The sequence below is a fragment of the Suricata suricatta genome, chromosome 9 (genome assembly GCF_006229205.1).
Source record: "Suricata suricatta isolate VVHF042 chromosome 9, meerkat_22Aug2017_6uvM2_HiC, whole genome shotgun sequence".
In the NCBI taxonomy this organism is placed as follows: Eukaryota; Metazoa; Chordata; class Mammalia; order Carnivora; family Herpestidae; genus Suricata; species Suricata suricatta.
In genome coordinates this window covers 32696912-32714659 of record NC_043708.1, presented here as the reverse complement: position 1 = coordinate 32714659, position 17748 = coordinate 32696912, and the positions used below count along the sequence as shown (strand labels likewise).

Genomic DNA, 17748 nt, shown 5'->3' with positions numbered 1-17748 from the left:
TAGACTATTAAAATTAAGCAATATTCCAAACAAATAAATACGATAAAATTTCCCTTATTGTTTCTTTCATTCTTATGTCATTCTTGTTCTGTTAGATTTGGGTCAGCAGTCCACTTTCATGAAGCATCTACTTCTATTCTAAGGAGTTCTGGGACTCCTGACCGAGTCTGCTGGTACTTTATAAAAGCTATCTCAGCTGCATCACCTCAGGCGCCTGCACCCAAGAGACTATTCTTTGAAGTGTCAATAATTCAAAGTACCTATCACGGTACTTTTCCCTAGTACCCTGAATGTGTCTGTTGCAAGCACAAACTTACTGTAGCTTTTAGCAGAGCCTTTAAGCAAGCATTAGAGTAAAACAGAAACTTTCTGAAGATGACAGACACTTAATGGCTGTACCTAATTTGTTACTGTAACTAATAATATCAGAATAGAAGATAAATAAAATTCTCTATTAGGATACAGTATGTAACTACTTCATAAAAGTTTTGATATGTTTCCTCTGAGAGTACAAATATATTATGGACATTAAGAGCATTGTCAACTCTCTACACAATTTCTAAAATATTTATAAACTTTTACATATATGGATCTAACCCTGGGCACACTGAGCATCTCTTCTCAGATAAGACAGCAGCTCCCTCCCATGAAACTCTTACAGTGGTAACATATCAAAGAAATCTAATTATTTCTAACATCTCTTTTTATAAGATGAAAGAAGAAATCTCTGTGATTTTCTAGGGACCCTCTAGGAAATTTCAAAGACAGGTTTAGATGTAAAAGATTTTATGAAATTTTTACTTTTTACTAAATTTAGATCTGATCTTTAGAATGCAAAATCAAAGAGAGTTGTTAATTGGGTTCTTGATTTAGATAGGGTCATGAGGGGCCTCTACGTGGCTCAGTCAGTTAAGTGTCCAACTTCAGCTCAGGTCATGATCTCACAAGTTCATGAGTTTGAGCCCCGTGTCGAGGTCTGTGCTGAAAGCATTAAACTAAGCTTTTATCTAACCTTTTTATTCTCTTTCTCTCATGAATGTACAGTGAGTTTTTCCAGTGGCTATATATTGTGTAACATCTCATCAGACTCAACACAGAACAAATAAGAGGATCCAACTGACTTCTATTAAGCCAAATGTTAAAGGAATTTTCAAAATTATAGAATAATGCATAAAAAATAAGTTACTTACATTAACATGAAATGGCCCTATCATTGCTGTTTCCAATGAACCAACATTTTTTTAATATTTTAGTTTTAGTTTCTAATATAGTAACTATCATTAGGTATAACCTATATAAACAAACGCTCTAGGGATCCATATAAATTTTAATTTAAGAGCATATAAGTGTCCTTAGATCAAGCATTTTGAGGGCTGGCTGGACTTTTAAAAAAATACTTTTCCTTGAAAAACAAAAGAACACACATAGTTATACTTCTCTGTCATTAATGTTCTTGGCATAATTATAACCACCCATATTGCATTAAACTGTTTAAAGAAATAACTAATTTTTATTTCACAGTGAAACTAGATAATGTAGAAATTATATGTAGACTAGCAAAGGTCATAAACACACAGAATATAACTTTCTACAGCCACATGCATCCTTTCTGTACTCTCCTAATGTAGTGAAAATAAACAAACATTAATTAACATGACCTAAAGATAGAGCCTCTCTCTAGCATATAAAAATAAGAAACAAAGTATATTAACTTTCAAACAAAAGTATGTATGGTCCCCAACCTATGGTGGTTCAACTTAATGAATTTTCAACTTTATGATGGTGCAAAAGTAATACACATTAGTAGAAACCATACTTCAAGTTTTGAATTTTGATCTTTTCCCAGGCTAGCGATATGCAGGGCAACACTCTGTCCTGATTCTGGGCAGCCACAGCAAGCCACAGCTCACAGTCAGCCACGATCACAAGGGTAAACTACTGATAAACCTGCAACCATCCTGTACCCACACAATCAATGTTTTTCACTTTCAGTATAGTATTCAATAAATGACATAAGATACTTAGCACTTTATTATAAAATAGGCTTTACGGAAGTGTTCTGTAATGTAAATGTTCTGAGCACAATTAAGGTAGGCTAGGCTAAGCTGTGATGTTTAGTGGGTTGGTTTTATTAAATATATTTTCAACTTACAATAGGTTCAGGAGGTAACTCCATCATGATGAAGGAAGACCTGTATATTAAACTTAAAATTATCCTTAGTTATCAATGATCCAGGATTCTGTCTTACTTAGAAATCATCCAGGTGTCTGATGATTATTCATTAATTTAATTAAGATAATATCAGTTCAATAAGATTTTAAGTTACTTAAAGATCTTGAAAGTTATTTTCAAGCTGACATACTACAAATATAATTACTATTGAAATTTAATGTTTGTCAGGATAAAGAGCCAATTATATTGTATCCAATATTACATTTTTCGCATTCTTAAAATATTTTATAGGAATATAGCATTAGCTTATTTGATGAATAAACCTATATAAGCTTAGGAAAAACAAACCCAAGCAAAATAAAAAATATTTGCCTAATTATGCTTAACACTGATTAATAAGAAAAAGAACATTGGTGGGTTTTTTTAATAACTAAAGCTTATTTCATTTGCCAAAGATTTACCTTAACTTTGTGATCTTTGATTCTTAAAATTATAAGAATACCTTTTTATGTAGCTCATTTAAAATATAAGTTAAATTTCCTTCTTATCTGATAATTTTAGGATATTCTATTTATATAGCCACTTATTTATCTCTCTAAGTCCATCAGAACAGAGCACCTTTTAATTTAAGAGACAATATAATCATTTTGGTATGTTTTTCTTCCTCTTGGCAAAGCAAACTTTACTGTGGCCCTAAGATGGGCCTCTCTCCAGATCCTGCTGAAACTGGAGAGTTGGGGATGAGGGGCTCTTGGATTGCCCCTTCCAACAGCTCCATCACATTCAGACTCAGACGAAGAGGGGTGAGATGGGAAGCAGGCACTCTGAATACAAAGCACACCCTGAGGAAGGCCGGCTCTGCTTGGTGGTCTCATAGGCATATAATATATGAATATGCTCCAGAAGTAAGGAAACAGTTTACATTCACAGAATGAGATAAATGTCTTTCTGGATGATAGATACACAGATACACATGCAGCTTCAGCTCAACAACTTCAACCACAGGTTGAGAATAAACACAGAAACAAAAAAAAAAAAAACTTATCATGTTACAAATAAAGAGCTGTTTTCCTTCCTAGAGGTCACAAAGTTTTTGATTGGCGTAGGCCCCAAATGACAGTAATACAAATAAATGAGAAAGACTAATAAGCTAGATTCTTTGTCTTCTCTTACCCAAATGAGAATAGATGTCAGTCATCCATTTATAGGAATCACCAAATGGCCAGACTATAAAACCAAATTCCCAATCATGGCTGCCACAGGGAGAATACCTTATAAGCCATGCAGAGAAACAAAAATAGAGTCAAACTCAATAGAGGGAACAAAAATAGAGAAACTGTTTGGCATTCACTCCAAGAACCTAGGAAAAGTATGTCCGGTTGTAAGCCACCCATAAAGCGTACGTCTCTGGCAATCGAGTTTACCTGATTCCATGAGGTAAATCATGGGACATCTCAGTGGAACCTCCAGAATTATTAAAGTATAACTTGTTATAGATAAAATAGTGAATTTCATAAATATAAAAATGAACATGTATCAGAGATTTTATTTAATTCATTAATAAACAGTTGGTTCAAAGGAGAATTCAAAGAACATACTCATACAGATAATTAGGAATGCTGAGATAAATTTGCTAATAGATACAAAACTGCTTTAAATCCACAGGCAAATAATCAATTATATCTCTATGGACAGAATTAATTTGCATTTCTTTGAATAATAATCTTGTTTACCATCAGTTTTCTACAGCTTCAATTTTTTTTAAGATTTCAGTTTAATTCCAGTTAGTTAACATACAGTGTTGTATTAGTTTCAAGTGTACAGTATAGTGATTCATCGCTTGCATACATCACCCTGTGCTCATCATAAATGCACTCCTTAATCTCCATCACCTGTTTCATCCATTACCCCCTCCTCCCCTCTTGGAACCATCAGTTTGGTCTCTATAATTAAGAATCTGTCATTTGATATCTCTCTCCCTTTCCCTCTCCCTCTCTTCCTCCCATTTTTCCCCTTTGTTGTTTGCTTCTTAAATTCCACATATGAGTGAAATTATATGGTATTTGTCTTTCTCTGACTGACTTATTTTGTTGAGCATTATACTGTCTAGCTCCTCCACGTTACTGCAAATGACAAGATTTCATTCTTTTTATAGGTGAAAAATACTCCATTTCTACAGCTTACTTTTTGTTAAATAGCTCAAAGATGATGAAACACACAAGCCAGAAGGTTGTGCCACACTGGACATCCAGTAATCTTTGTTGTCCATTTTAAAGCCTTTTGCAACTTGTCTAATGTTGTTTCTTCTTACCTGAGTGGCGGGAAAGGCCTTGCTTCTCAATCCCTTCATTTTTCTTCTTCTTATCTGACTCCAGCTTTCAGAATATCAGACAGAGATCCTTACTGCTTGTATAGGTAGATAAAAGCCTAAAAACAATGATGACTCTCAGCCTTTATGGCTATCTCTGGTACAAGCTTTCCCTCTGCCATAAGAAAGATCAAGCATTCCTTCGTGTTTAAAAAGAATGAAAAGGGACATTTACACAACAGAGAGGTTTTGTTTTATTTTTGTTTTTTATTTTTTAAATACTTCCATTCATTTAGTAAATATGTAATGAGCATGTCTGCTTTCAAAACTCTGTGTCATAACCTTCAAAGCCCTACAGGTACAGCTTCTGCCTGTTTCTCCAACCTCATCTTATGCCTCTTTCCCACTCATTGTCTTTTCAGTTCTAAACACATTCTCTACTGCTTTAGAAACTTTCATGTGTACTTCCCTCTGCCTGGAATGCTCATCTCCTCACACTTCACAGGGCTGACCCCTTCTCATCCTCATTACCTCTTTTAAAATGGCCTTTCCTTATTCTCTACCCCACCCAATTATTCTCTATCCCAGCACCTGCTTATTTCTTTCATAGCATCTACCACATTTATAATTATTTTATTTGTTGGCTTACTTATTTTAGGCTGTCTTCACCAGTAAAATACAGTAAATACAGTAAAATACAGCAGAACCATGTGTCAGGAACCATATCTATCCTTCTTCACCATTAAATCTCAATCTATAGCACATATAGAATCCCTGATGTATAATAGGCACTCAAAAATATTTGTTGAACTAAGAAATGAATGAATGAAAGGCATGTGCTATTCACTGGGGATTTGTTATATATATACATATATATATATATATATATATGTATATGTGTGTGTGTGTGTGTGTGTGTGTGTGTGTATGCACACACATACAGGGTTCCTATGCTTAGAAACTGTTTAGTTCAGTAAAGGATATATACCAGCTACCAGGCAATTGCAATATACCCTATGTGTGTGATATCAGAAGGACATGGTATTATAATGGCACATAAGGTCTGGAGATTTCTGCTTCTACTATGATACAGTAACTTATTTGGACCAACCCTCCCACCAAGAACAACAATAAAAGCTATATAAATTTTTAAATTTTTTTAGAGAAGAAAATGTAGGTGTCTAAAGAGAACAACCAAGATAGCCAGGATTTGAGGCACCAAGATCTCAGAGAAAAGCGAATGACAGAGAAGTAACACTGGAATTCTCTGCCACATTTTTCTTCAAGGCATTTACTAATTCCTAAGCCAGAGGAATGGGGGAGGTGCAATGGTAGAAAAGGCCAAGAAGCCAACCATAACAGAGTAGATAAGAGGCTAAGAAAATAAACAGAATTTTAGCAGTCTTAGGAGTTCAGGACCTGCAGTGGAGGAGGGACCCTAGAAAACATCTCAGGCTCTTAGTTTAAACCTTTGAAGTACTCTAGGAATAAGGACAAATAGGAAATATACCAGCCTTAGCAAAGACTGGAATTTTTTAGTCAGAAAAACTGTGTAGGTATAGAAAGGACTAAAGACCAAAAGAGTGTTAATATGTGGGTAAATGTAAATGACCACTGATTGTCTAAAATAATGTCTTATGAGGTTAAAATAAGTTTTCATATAAATACATACTAAATTATAAATATAGAGTATATATAGAAATATATAATAGTTATATATACACACTTATACACACACATACTAAAAATGTATATAGAACATATGGTACATCATAGCACAAAAAGCAGAGAGGAATAAATGGAGTTAGCATATTTTAAGTCTCATGCATTGTCTGGGAAGTAATAAAAATACCAAATTATAGTATACTATAGTAAGCCAAGGATGCATATTTTAATCTCTAAAATAACCACTAACATAATAATGAAAGAACATGTAACTAACAAGCTAATAGAAAAGAGAATTTAAAATAACCAAAAAAATGGTGAATTCAAAAGAAGGCACAAAGGAAGAAAAGATGAAATAAAAACAGAAGTAACAAATAGTAGGGTGATAGTCTTAAACCCAAATGTAGCAGAAATTTTATTAAATGTAAATGGACAAGGTCCTCTGATTAAAAATTGTCATTCTGGATTATGAAAAAACAACAAATTGTATTATGGTAAGAAAAGGCCCACCTCAAACAGAAAGATACAACAAATTGAAAGTAAAAGATTAGGAAAAAAATTGCAATAAAAGACAGCTGGTGTGGCTATATTAATATCAGAGAAGATTAAGGCAAGCAGAATTGCAGATTATTGGGAGGGAGAGTTCATCTATCTAAATGGATCAGTTCATTAGAAAAATATAATAATTCTAAATTGGTATCTAACAACATAGCCTCAAAATAGACATAAACAAACTATTGTCCAAATCCAGCCTTGGGAATTAAGGGGAGGCTGAGAAGATAAGTGAGACCAAGATAAACTGTGGAGAGAGGAAGGTAGGAAGAAAGAGTATCCTAGACAGGAGTAATAACATTTTCAAGGAATGGAGGCAAGAAAGTTTTAGAAACTGAAAGTGACATAGTCTTGCTGAAATGTAGACAGAGACAGAGACAGAGATTGAGATTGAAGAATGGGATTGGATGGGCAGAGGATTGCCTGATGAGAGCAGTGACTGGTAAAAGGGGGCTAGAAAATACAAGAATCATAGATATGCTATTAAAAAGATGAAACTTTTTCCTGGAAACCAGGAAGTCTTGAAGTATCATATGGTGACCTTATCAGATTTGTTTTCAGTAGACCTCTCTTACTACTGTGGAGTAAGTAGTGGAGGACTGAATTGGAAGAGTGCAGGACTTTTGACAGGGAGACATATTTTAGGAATCCAGGTGAGATGATGTTGGCTGAGGCTGTGGAGATAGAAGGGAACAGATTTTTGAAATAAAGTATCCTAAGCTTGTGCAATATTTAAGTTTTAGTTAAGTGACTGGATTTACTCTTAGATTAATGAATAGGAAACTCAGCAATAGAGCTAGAGGTTGAGAAATTTTAAAGACTGCAGTTTTTTTTCTTTATGTCTACAAAACTGACCACATGGCAATGTTGCCTTTCATTTTACCAAACTACTGTGGATTGGTTGTAACTTTAGGTTGGTTGTATTTTTATTGACAGAATATACATTTGTAACAATTAAACTCCCTTGACTTTCTGTTTGAGAGCTCCCTCCCCATTTTTTATTTTAGTTGACTTCTTTAGATTTGGCAACCTGTGGGCAAATGTTCAAGTTTTTCCTCAAGGAATGTGTACATTGTTTTAAGTCCATTATGTAGAATAATATGGTATACATACATGTGGTCTCCTTGCCCCCGCACAACTTCTTAAGCTTTTTATTTGTTAACATCCTTTCTCAGACATAAAATTCTATCTCAAAAGAGAAACAATAAATCAAGTAATGATTTATATATTAATGTAGTTATTTGGTTTATTATCTAACTGATTGTACTAGGATGTGTTTTTTATGAAAGCAGGGATATTGCCTCTTTTGTTCAAGCCTATATCCCCCTGTACCTAGATTAGTATTCAGCATATACCACATACTCAATAAATATTTACTGAAGAATAAATGAATGACAAGAATGAAGAGATGAAGGAATATGTGTCTTAAGTAAATCAACTTCACTAAAATAAGGTGTTTCTTTTCATTTCAATCTTATAAATTCATTTTATTTCCATTTAAAGTTTTGAAAGTCTTCTATTAGAATGTTTGAAAGTAAAGTGATTATTTTTCATATTTGCAGGACTATCTCAAGCAGGTGCTGGACATTGATCTTCATGCTCAGATCCATTTTGGCAGAGTTTTTATGAAACCAGGGTATGAAAATAATCTTGTTATCTCATTTATGGGGTTGATTTGGCTTGCTTTTGCTAACAAAGTTTTAAAAGTTTTCTTTTCACGTTTTCTATTATGGATTATTTATTCTAATAAAAAAATATTATAGTGTTAGAATTCCTTGCATCAGTGTAGCTCCTATCTGAAATGGGAATTCATCTTGCTTATGAATCACTGGGTTTATTATAAACAAAGCAAAGCAACTTTCCAAAACTTTTCTCTGTAGTTCCCATGTCTAGTTCCTTCTTTCTATTTATCTCTTTCTCTATATACTGCTGCTTTCTCTCCTTTTAAAAACATTTAGTATGAAAATTCTCCAAATGCACAAAAATAAGGGGTACAATGAAACTCCCATGTACCTATCACCTAGCTTCTGTAACTATCACCATTTTCCCATATTGTTTTATCAGTCCTCCCTCACCTTTTTGAGGGGACAGAAGGCTAGATTATTTGTTGGGTTTTTTTTTAATTGTTTTAAAGCAAAATTCTACAATGTCATTTTGGTATATATCTCAAATAATAGTAACAATAACAGCAGCATTCTCTTGTGTAATCACAGTGGTATTTCTCACCTAACAAAATAATAATACCTTAATATCATCTGATACCCTGATCATATTCAAAATTCTCCAAATGTTAAGAAAAAGAATGTCTTTCAGGAGCCTTGATAGCTTAGTTGATTGAACATCCAACTCCTGATTTTGACTGAGGTCATAATCCCAGGTTGTGGGATTAAGCCCCATACTGGGCTCTGTGCTGAGCATAGAGCTGGTTTAAGATTCTCCCTCTCTCTCTTTCCCCTCCCCCCACCGTCCCTTTCCCCAGCTCATACTCTCTGTCTCTCAAAATAAAAAAATTTTAAAAAGAATGCCTCTTACATGTTTTATTTGAATTAGAATTCATCAGGTCTACATGCTATATTTGGTTGTTAAATCTATATTGAATAAGAACATTTACCTCCACCCTCCTTTTTTTGTCATGCCATTGACTTGATGGAGAAACTGAATAATATTCCTAACTAATGGATTTGGCTAATGGCTTCGTTGTGGTGGTGATGAACTCTTTCCTCTCTCTTTCCATTATATTCTATAGACCAGAAGTTAGATCTAAAAGCTTAATAGACTCAGATTCAATTTTTCTTCCCTTTGCAAAATACTTGATGAGCACTCTTTCATATTGCTTCTTACTGCCTCCCAGGAAAAAGAAAAATAACCACATACCAAGATCTGACACATCTCCTAAAGCTAATAACTCCCTAAGGAAGGGCTGATGGAGGTTCTGTAATCAGTTATAAATCCTCAAAGAATGCCAAACATTGGTGTTGATGAAATATGTGTGGCCATGTCTTTAAGCTATAGTTTGCCTGTTCAGATCCATTATTCTATAAACCTTTCATTCCCCATTCAAAGGTTTCAGTGTATAAGTGAGCATTCTAATTCTAGCACACCTCCATGCTGCCAGAGACAACAGTAATGGGTATTCATGTGAACTCTAAAAGAGTAGAGGTAAAACATCAGTTATTACAAGTGAGCTATGGGAACCATCAATAAATCCCAGAAACTTTTTTTTAAATTTTTTTAATGTTTTAGTTAGTTTTGATACAGGGAGAGATTGAGCATGAGAGGGATGGGGGCAGAGAGAGAGGGAGACACAGAATCGGAAGCAGGCTCCAGGCTCTGAGCCATCAGCACAGATCCCGACACCGGGTTCGAAGCCACAACATGAGATCATGACCTGAGCCGAAGTCGGAGGTTTAACCGACTGAGCCACCCAGGCACCCCCGGAAACTTTTTTTAAGTGTCAAGGCATCCCTTCAACTCCGCAGTTTATTGAGTACCTCCCATCAGGTCTAGGATTAGGTGTTACCATCATGATTTTACCATTTAATTATGAAGTTAAGATTAACCCTCAAGTCTTCTCCACAATTTGATAGAATGTAGAATTCTTGGCATTATATTTCTGTAGTTGCCCAAATATGGCCACTGCTAACAAAGCCCATTTATTATTGAGACTGTTGAATTTGGATCATTCTTATTAAGAATATTTTGTCTTAAGTAAATATTATTATGCTGTGAGTGCACAGGCATTTTTTCCCATTCCTGGAGGCAGTACTAATTTGATTAGAATACAGAAGACATCTCAAAAGCATGTCAGTGTGCATGTCACTAACCTCAAAAATTGAATTGACTATTCTTTTTGTAGTGAGAAAGAAGCTGATATTAGTTACTCTCACTTCTAGAGGAGAATTGTTTGTAATATCTATTATGTAAATTAATCCCAGCACCTGTGATGTATAATTTTGGTACTATTTTTTTCAGTTTATTTTTTTTTTACCACTTTAACTTAATGCTCCCATCAGTTCCTAATGTTTATTATTCTCTTCCCTTAAAGTCATAGCCTTCTGCAACCTCAGTCATTGTATAAATGCTGTTACATTCTGATCTCTAGAGGAGAATTGAACAATAGGTGTTGAGTTAAAAGGAAATGACTTTCCAGAACTTAAACAAAAGTTTCACACTCTACTGATAGAACATTCAAGATAGCAATGCATGATAAAATGTTTTGTTGTAATGAAATCTTTTTTAAATGAGTACCTTTAGAGAAATCACAGTACCTGTCTCCAAGATGTAAAAGATAATTTAAATTGGTTTTAAATATAATAGAAGGAAAGTATTATGCATTCCTTCCTCACTCTTATTATGTGTGTTAGTTTCCTATAATAAAATGGTTTAGAAGTTTAAATGGGCTTCTTTTTACTTGGCCAGAATTTATACTTGTCTAAAGATAAGAATTTAAAGGTAATTGCTCCTTAATAGTAGAACAAGAAGAAATATAAAAAGCTCAAGAACAATTTAGCTTTGCTCTTCCCACATACAGTGCATTAAGAATGCAATTAACCTCTTTCATTTTAGACACAGAGATACTCAAAGAAACCAACATTTGGAGTATTATCAATCAGAACTACCACTCACAATTCTATGGGTCATCTACAGTGAACATAGCTGTTGTCAGGAGTACATCTTGGAAATTATTTTCATCACACAGTAACAGTCATTGCCAAATAACCTATTCATAAATGGATATGATAATCTAATCTAGTGTTTCTAAAATACAGCAAAGAATCAGGAAGTAAGCAAAAAGGACCTTAGCGTAGCCAAAATAGATGTTACAAAGTGCACATACTTAACACTTCACAGCAGACCCTCTGAGAGCCTTGTCCAATTGTGAGCCATAAAATCAGAAAAATCTTGCTTCAAATCTTTGTTTTCCCATTTGGTAGCTAAGTGATTTGAGCCAAATGTCTTAATCTCTGAGTCTTCATTTCCTCATCTATAAAATGGGATGATACTTGTTACCTCAGGGGATTATTGCGAGAGTTAAATGAAATAATGGATGTAATGCATGGACAATTCTTTAAAAATAATAACTTTTTTTATTACTATTATTATTATCATTCTGACAATATAATTATTACTATTACCCTCTGGTTTCCAAACTTAAAGCCAACTTTAAGGGACAAGATGATGGAGCGTTTCATGAAGGGAGCCACAGAAAAATCTAAGGGAAAAGAAACAAGAACCTCAGTGTGCAGGATGGAGTTATGGTTCATAGGTGAAAACAATACGTAATATACCCTTGTGACCCTACATCACTGTAGGACAGCAGATGTTAATAATAATGGTTGTAAATCATCAAAAAAACATTAATGTTGATCATAGTATTTCAAAAGCTAATAAATGGTCCATTTTTTGAAGAACCAAGTTGCAAAAATAATAAAATAAAAACAATGTGGGTATTTAAAAAGATAATTTTTCAACTAAATGGAAATTTTAAGATTCCCTATTGATTTTACACTGCTCAGGTTTCATTAATATAATGAAATTTTAAGCTAAAAGTTTATACAAAGCATAGTCAATAGAAAAAGTCACTATTCTTGACTGCCTGCCAAATCCATGCCACTTACACTCTGCCCTCTCCCACACCCCATGATAAGGGTCCATGTCGGAATCTTGAGGAAGTATAATTTATAAATAGTTTTAATTAATATTGCTTTAATTTTGTTCTAGCCACGGTATTTTATTTATTTTGACATTTCAAAAGATTCCCTTCGTAGAAGGCCAGTATTTATGTTTATTGCTGAGTGTAGTTTTAAATGGTTGAGGAGCACTCATGTTGAACAACAGGCAGTTATCTGGTAGACATGTATCACCAGCTAGTCTTCCAATAATAAGAATTATTGTTAAAAACCTCCAGCAAAAATCGTATGGACATTATTAACTAGAAGGGTAGAGGAACTCCAGGATTTGAGACACATTTCTCTGGCACTAGCAGGAAATGGAGGGGGAAAAAAAGCAAGCTACAAAAAACCAGGAAGTTTCATTACTTGAAAACAAAGATGCTAAAAACAAATTAATTTAAATGCTTTTGAAACACTTCATGGTATAAAGGTTGAAAGAGGAGTCATATAAAAAAGTATTTTTATATGATAAATATTCTATATGGAGAGCCACCTAGCAAGAAATCTGGAGTACTTAATTTACTTGTCATATTACTTAGCAGTCACTAACAAATAACCTCTTTTATTCTCTAGCCTGCCAACTACATTTGCAACTTTGGATATTGATGGTGTAAGAAAAATAATTTTTGCACTACCAGGTAAGAATAATTGAAATAGTTTCTTTTGCTTTTTCTATAAAAATGATCAAAATCCTTTTGACCCCAGGTGACCAATTTCCTATCAGAGCACTCAATTCGGAATCTGGAAGACCTGGGCTCAGACCCAGCTTGACTACTACTACTACTATTTGACCTTGTACAAATCACTTACCCTCTTTGAAGGTGTTTCTTCATCTATAAAATGGAGCTAACATACTTTGTAGGATTGGTATAAAAGTCAAATTAGATAGTATATTTCAAAGTATATTCCAAACCCTAAAATGATAACCAAGTGTTAACTGTCACTAGATCTATCTGGGGTGCCTGCTTTTCCTTATGGAAAATTGGTCAAAGTTAGCAGTCTAATCACCTCCCATAGCTAGAACTATTGTGTTCAAAGGTCCAAAGGGCCTTTAATCACCCATGAAAGTAAATGGTAGAACAAAAAAATACAAAGCTGGCTTTGGTTCGTACCAGATTTGGACCGGGATTGGGGCAGGCAACATGGAAGACCCCAGGCATCCTAAGTCTGATCCTATCACTGTCCCCATTCTCGCTCCCATGTGAACAGAAAGTCACATGTTCAGATTGTAGAAAAAGCAAAGTGGTTCCTTTTATAAAGACTTTCAGAGTCAGTTTTTTATTGATTTTTGGCTTACAGCTAAAGCCATGCTTTTAATGTCATTACCAATCTTAATAAATTCTAAAACAGTTAGAGGTTTTGTGTATCTACTTGTTGTTGGTTTTTTTTCAGCTTTTAAAATTAGCCTCTAACCTGTAGCAGTGTCCCTTTCTCTATTTCTTGGGACAGATTCCACCAGAAAATAACCTGCTTATTCCTTTCAGATGCACAAATCTGGTGACTTTGGGATATTTATCTGCTTTTGATATTAAATAAATCTCGAAATAGAGTATAAAGAAAGGAAGACAGGCAGAAAACTTTGAAAAGCATTTTTTGAAGTTTTGAATTTTGAAAGCATTTCTAAAGCTCCTATCTATAAGCATAAAAGATTAGGTTTGTATCCTATAGGAAATTTTAAGAGAGAAGACATGTAAGTAAAGTAGTCCTCATAATGTATCTGTAGTAAAAAACTCCTTAGGGCCTGTAACGTACCTGTGTATACTTAGATCCTCTGGAAAAAATGTGATTCTCTTCCTACTTTCATTTTGCCTAGAAAAGACTATTACTTTGTCTACAAAAGACAGGACTTGCCCTATAGACAAAGAATGTTATACTGGGAGCCTACTTTACTGTTACTTATGAACTATTGTTCATCTGCCAAAGAAGTTATAATTAAATAACCTATTTTCAAATTGCTACTTTCATTTGAGATTTTCTCTGCCCAGCCTGAATGAACCAAAAGAGGGCAGCAACAACCCAGATGTTCCGATTGTGGAGCCAGTGAGGTGGTTCCTTTCGCAAGGAGTTTAAAATTCATGATTGTATTTCTGCTTTCCTGAAGGTCGCACATTTAAAACTGTTACTAATCTTGATAACTTTTCTTTTTTGAGAGAGAGAAAGAGAGACAGAGACAGAGACACAGACAGACTGTGAGCAGGGGAGGGGCAGAGAGAGGGAGACACAGAATCTGAAGCAGGCTCCAGGCTCCCAGCTGTCGGCACAGAGCCCAATGCAGGGCTCAAACTCACGAGCCATGAGATACTGACCTGAGCCGAAGTTGGACACTTAACCAACTGAGCCCCACAGGAGCCCTTAATCTTGATAACTTTTAAAGTGGTTTAAAAGATTGATGTATCTACTTGCCATTTTTTTAACTTTTTAAAATTACTATAATAATACATGTTTAGTATAAAAACATTAGAAAATACAGGTAAGCGTTAAGAAATGTTATCAGTAATCTCTTCCTCCCCCACACACAAAATAACCACTATTGGCAATTGTTTGCAATCCATTTTTAATTAGAGTAATTTTATAAAGCAGCATTACAAGAATGCTATAATCATTGCTGAACAATAGCTTTTTTTTTCTTTCCCAGAAACATATTCACCTGTGTATTTTGAGACAGGTGAAAAGCACTTAATTATCATTAAGAGTCTGCTGTGCTGTCGGACAAGACAATTCATTTTTCTATTGAAATTATTAGTTACTCATCACTTTTTACAGCTTAAAAAAATCTAAACTACTTTTGTGAGTAGAATAAAATTAAAGGTATGGTTTTAGCTAATAATAGCCTAAACCATTGCCTTTTCCTTTGATGATGCTATTAGCAGCACAAGCCCGGCCAACGGCACCTAAAACTCTGACAGTTGATCCCCACCCCTCACCGTGCATGTACATGTGCAGTACCACTGGATAAAAGTACTAGTAATATTGGAATTTTAGACCCAGGAGGGATATGGAGAGGCATAGAGTCCAAACCTTTCATTTTGGGAAGAGTGAAATTAGATTCAGAAAGGTCTGGAACCCACCCGGGCCGCTCAGTTTATTTAGTTAACAATACCACACAAGAAACAAAATCTGTGATTCTCAGCACATTTTTTTCATAGCCCACCTTTCCTTCCTGTCAATGAATGACATACCCAGATTTCTTCTTGGAGAGGTACAACTGAATTCTTCAAGTTTCACTTAGAATTTTAAAAGAACTCGGTATTTTTATTAGTCTGCACAGACTGCCATAACAGACTATCACAGATCAAGTGGCTTAACCAACAGGAATTTATTTTCTCACAGTTCTGGAGACTGGAAGTCTAAGATCAAGATGCCAGCAAGGCTGGTTTCTGTTGAGTCTTTCTTCCTGGCTTGCAGATGGCCAGCTTCTCACTGTGTCCTCACATGGCTTTTCTTCTGTGTACATGCACTCCTGGGGTTTCTCCCTCTTTTTGCACAGACATCAGTCTTATAGGATTGGGACCTCATCCTTTATTACCTCATTTAACTTTGATTACCTCTGTAAAGGCCTTGGTATCTACAATTACAGTCATATTGAGTGATAAGACTGAATTTGCAAGGGACACAATTCAACCTGTAACAGTACTCCTCTCCAAGTCCTTTGCATCTTAAATCATTTAGTTTTATTTTTTTATTTAAAGAGATTTCTGGGTAGGGGGAAATTATGGATGCATTTCTTTATGCTGAATGTATTTTCTAAATGTTTTTATACAGAGTATGTGTTATTGTAGCAATTTTAAAACATTTAAAAATAGCAAGTACAATCTGCTTTAAAACTTAACAAAGATTAGGAATGATTTTCAATGTATAGTTCCTAGGAAAGTGGGAATAAATGGTGTTAAACAGTGTCTGGGAATCAGAAGTTTCTGCATTTCACTGATAGACAAATATTGACACCCACCCCCCACCCCCCCGCCCAGTGGCATTTGGTTGACTGTAGCTCTATTCTGGCATCCTTCAGGATTGAAGGTGATTTAAAAGATGAGGATTTAGTGTTAGTCACTTCACTCTTTATGATGCCTGAACATAGAAACCATCATAATTATTTGGCAAATTTTTATATGTATACTATAAATAACTGCTTGGTTGACTTTCAGGGAACCCTGTGTCAGCCGTGGTCACCTGCAACCTCTTCGTTGTGCCTGCACTGAGAAAGATGCAGGGCATCTTGGATCCTCGGCCAACCATCATCAAAGCCAGGGTAACGTTTCCCAAATGACCAGGAACCAAAACTGAAGCCTGATAACAATTAAGGATGATTTTCCAAATGCCCAAAATAAACATCGAGGATTTTAATTTGTTTTGAGGGGAAATGTAGTTATTCTCCCCATCATGACAGAAATGGAGGGGAAAGGGTCCCATTTATTCTCAGCCTGCATTGTTCCACAGCTTCTAAAGTAAATAATTTTTTCTGGCTAGAATCTATATGCAAGTGGATATGTAATGATAAAATGGTAAGTAGAATGAGACCAGCACTACCCTAAAACTAAACTTGTATGGAAGGGGGACAAGAATTCCCTTCCCGCTGTGTAAACTCACGTAGACCAGCTATTTATCTGCTCACTTTTCCTGGGACCTCACTGATAAATTTTAAACAATTTAGAAAAAAGACAGTCAAAGGACTAGAAGGAGACTAGTGAGTCAGAAGAAAAAGAGTGACCACATTGTTTGGAAAAGGACAACTAAATCTGAGAAATTATACTTATGGTTAAAAAGCCACTTGGAAATTAGAGTCTCCTTCACCAACACTAACTTCAATTTGATTTACTACTACTCAACTATTTATGTAACACAATTTCTGTATAACTAATGAGTAATTTTTTTGGTAATGTGACCTATAGTATCAAGCCATTGCTTTTTTTTTAAAGCTTAATTGAGACACAATTGATATACAAAAAAAATTCCACATATTTAATGTATACATTTTGAAGAGACTGGACATATGCTTATGCCTATATCATTACCACAGTCTAGGTACTAACATGTTCATCATACCTCCATAAATTTTCCTGTGTTCTTTTGTGGTTTTGTTTATTTGTTTGTTTGATTTGTGGTGTGAACATTTAACATGAGAACTATCCTCAACATATTTTAAAGTACAGAATACCATGTTGTCAAGTATAGGTACTGTGTAGTACAACAGATCTCTAGGACTCATTCACCCTGTGTAAGAGAAAATTTATACCCATAGAGCAACAGTTCCCCCTGGCTCCCTCTGCTCAGCCTCTGACAATCACCATTCTATTCTCTGCTTCTATGACTATTTTTTTAATAAAGGGCTTCTTTTTTAAGTTTATTTATTTATTTATTTATTTTGAGAGAGAGAGAGA

At 34.8% G+C, this 17748-nt stretch overlaps 1 protein-coding gene across 7 annotated transcripts in view; it reads left to right on the top strand.

Moving 5' to 3' along the window:
- The window catches only part of GPHN (gephyrin), a 608842-nt gene that overhangs the window by 579367 nt on the left and 11727 nt on the right, over window positions 1-17748 (top strand). For all 7 annotated transcript variants that reach the window (XM_029951674.1, XM_029951675.1, XM_029951680.1 and 4 more), the window contains 3 exons: window positions 8261-8334; window positions 12944-13008; window positions 16516-16619. In XM_029951674.1, the coding sequence (XP_029807534.1) occupies window positions 8261-8334; window positions 12944-13008; window positions 16516-16619 (243 nt within the window). The remainder of the gene's footprint in view (window positions 1-8260; window positions 8335-12943; window positions 13009-16515; window positions 16620-17748) is intronic.